General features: G+C 45.3%; 1 protein-coding gene across 1 annotated transcript; it reads left to right on the top strand.

Annotated features, from left to right (window-relative positions):
- The first annotated feature begins 370 nt into the window (after nt 1-370).
- Nucleotides 371-1,201, top strand: LOC137231313 (RNA polymerase II subunit A C-terminal domain phosphatase SSU72 like protein 3-like). The gene has a single exon (XM_067751802.1). It carries the CDS (start codon nt 460-462, stop codon nt 1,042-1,044), a length of 585 nt encoding a protein of 194 aa, XP_067607903.1. The 5' UTR covers nt 371-459; the 3' UTR covers nt 1,045-1,201.
- Nucleotides 1,202-2,157: the final 956 nt, after the last annotated feature.

The raw sequence follows: 2,157 nt of genomic DNA, 5'->3' as shown, positions 1-2,157 counted from the left end.
TTCAAACACGTTTTTCACAGGCATGTTCTCAAGTCACTGGAGGGGCTGGTGACAAGTTTTGGAGGAGTCTAGGTAATTTGCCTAATATCAATCGTAGCCCCATCCACAGGTGCACCAACAGGGCTAAGTGGAGATTTCAAGACACACCCACGGGGTAAGCATACCCTTGTGGAGATTTAGACATTCAGGTGATTTAACGACCGGATGGTTCTGATGACTGGATTGGGTTCTCTGGTCAGAGCCCACTATCCAAACCCAATCACTCAAGAGCTAAGCCAATCATCAATCAAGAATTCTCCTCCCACTGTGGGGAGGTGACTCCATATAAACCCGGTTTCCGTTGTTTGACACTAACACAGGTTGGGAGAGCTGGACCCAGCCGGTCATCCTCCTGGCTTCAGAGTTCCCTCGGCCCCTGAAGTCCACTCGTCTGGCTGGGAGTCCCAAGGAGCCGCCATAATGCCCTCCTCTCCACTCAGAGTGGCTGTGGTCTGTATGCGTAACATAAACAGGAGCATGGAAGCCCACAGCATCCTCAGGAAGAAAAGTTTCAGTGTCAGGTTTTTTGGAATGGGATCCCTCATGAGGTTCCCAAGACTGGCGCCCAAGGAACCAGTGGCTTATGACTTTTCAACTTCATGTAATATGATGCAGAAAGACCTTTCCTGTAAAGACCAAAAATACTACAAAGGGAATGGAGTCTTACACATCTTGAAAAGAAGTGACAGAATCAAGCCTCACCCAGAAAGATTTCAAGAGTGCAGAGATCCCTTCGATGTCATCTTCACCTGTGCGGAGAGCGTCTATAACAGGGTTGTGGCAGCTATGTGTGCCAGAGATCAGGAGACCTGGCAGCCTGTGCACGTGATCAATGTGGACATAGAGGACACCCTGGAATTAGCCACCCTTGGATCTCTGATCATCTGTGAGCTCTGCCAAGGTCTCCAGCAGGTGGAAGACATGGAAGGCAGTCTGGCTGAGTTGCTCCAGGCAGAGAAGGAGAAAACAGGAGGGAACTTTCTTCACACAGTCTGCTTCTGCTGAAGATCTTGGCTGATTTCAGCTCCTTTGCAGATAAGAACTTGTGCCTGGACTTTTGGGCTAGTGGTATCTTCTGTGAGAAGTGTCCTCAAAGCCCTGTCCACTAAGGCTGTCTCTATAATTTTTTTCAAGTACCCTTTTTTTCAACCCAGGGAAGGAAGTGGAGGAGAATATATTTCATGGGAAATGGAACATGGACCGCTAGTCGGCATCCAAAGCCTTCCAATTTGAGGGACAATGGTGTGGGTACTTGACTCAGAAGAAAGAATTCATGCCTCTCTCTCGCTTTGTCACAGCCCACCCTTCCCCCTCCCCATATCCTCAAGTCCGTTCTCTAGTAGGTCTGTGTCTTTATTCCTGTCTTACCCCTAGGTTCTTCATGACATTTTTTTTTCTTAAATTCCATATATATGTGTTAGGATACGGTATTCGTCTTTCTCTTTCTGACTTACTTCACTCTGTATGACAGACTCTAGGTCTATCCACCTCATTACAAATAGCTCAATTTCGTTTCTTTTTATGGCGGAGTAATATTCCATTGTATATATGTGCCACATCTTTTTTTTTTTTTAAACATCTTTATTGGGGTATAATTGCTTTACAATGGTGTGTTAATTTCTGCTTTATAACAAAGTGAATCAGTTATACATATACATATGTTCCCATATCTCTTCCCTCTTGCATCTCCCTCCATCCCACCCTCCCCATCCCACCCCTCCAGGTGGTCACAAAGCACCAAGCTGATCTCCCTGTGCTATGCGGCTGCTTCCCACTAGCTATCTACCTTACGTTTGGTAGTGTATATATGTCCATGCCTCTCTCTCGCTTTGTCACAGTTTACACTTCCCCCTCCCCATATCCTCAAGTCTGTTCTCCAGTAGGTCTGTGTCTTTATTCCTGTCTTACCCCTAGGTCCTTCATGACATTTTTTTCCTTAAATTCCATATATATGTGTTAGCATACGGTATTTGTCTTTCTCTTTCTGACTTACCTCACTCTGTATGACAGACTCTAGGTCTATCGACCTCATTACAAATAGCTCAATTTCGTTTCTTTTTATGGCTGAGTAATATTCCATTGTATATATGTGCCACATCTTCTTTATCCATTCATCCG

This window comes from Pseudorca crassidens, chromosome 9 (assembly GCF_039906515.1).
Source record: "Pseudorca crassidens isolate mPseCra1 chromosome 9, mPseCra1.hap1, whole genome shotgun sequence".
Taxonomy (NCBI): domain Eukaryota; kingdom Metazoa; phylum Chordata; class Mammalia; order Artiodactyla; family Delphinidae; genus Pseudorca; species Pseudorca crassidens.
The sequence above is the reverse complement of the archived record's forward strand: the minus strand, read 5'-3'. Positions and strand labels throughout refer to the sequence as shown.

Excerpts from the sequence above, each read along its gene's own strand:
- LOC137231313 (XM_067751802.1), top strand. The coding sequence starts at position 460 with ATGCCCTCCTCTCCACTCAGAGTGGCTGTGGTCTGTATGCGTAACATA.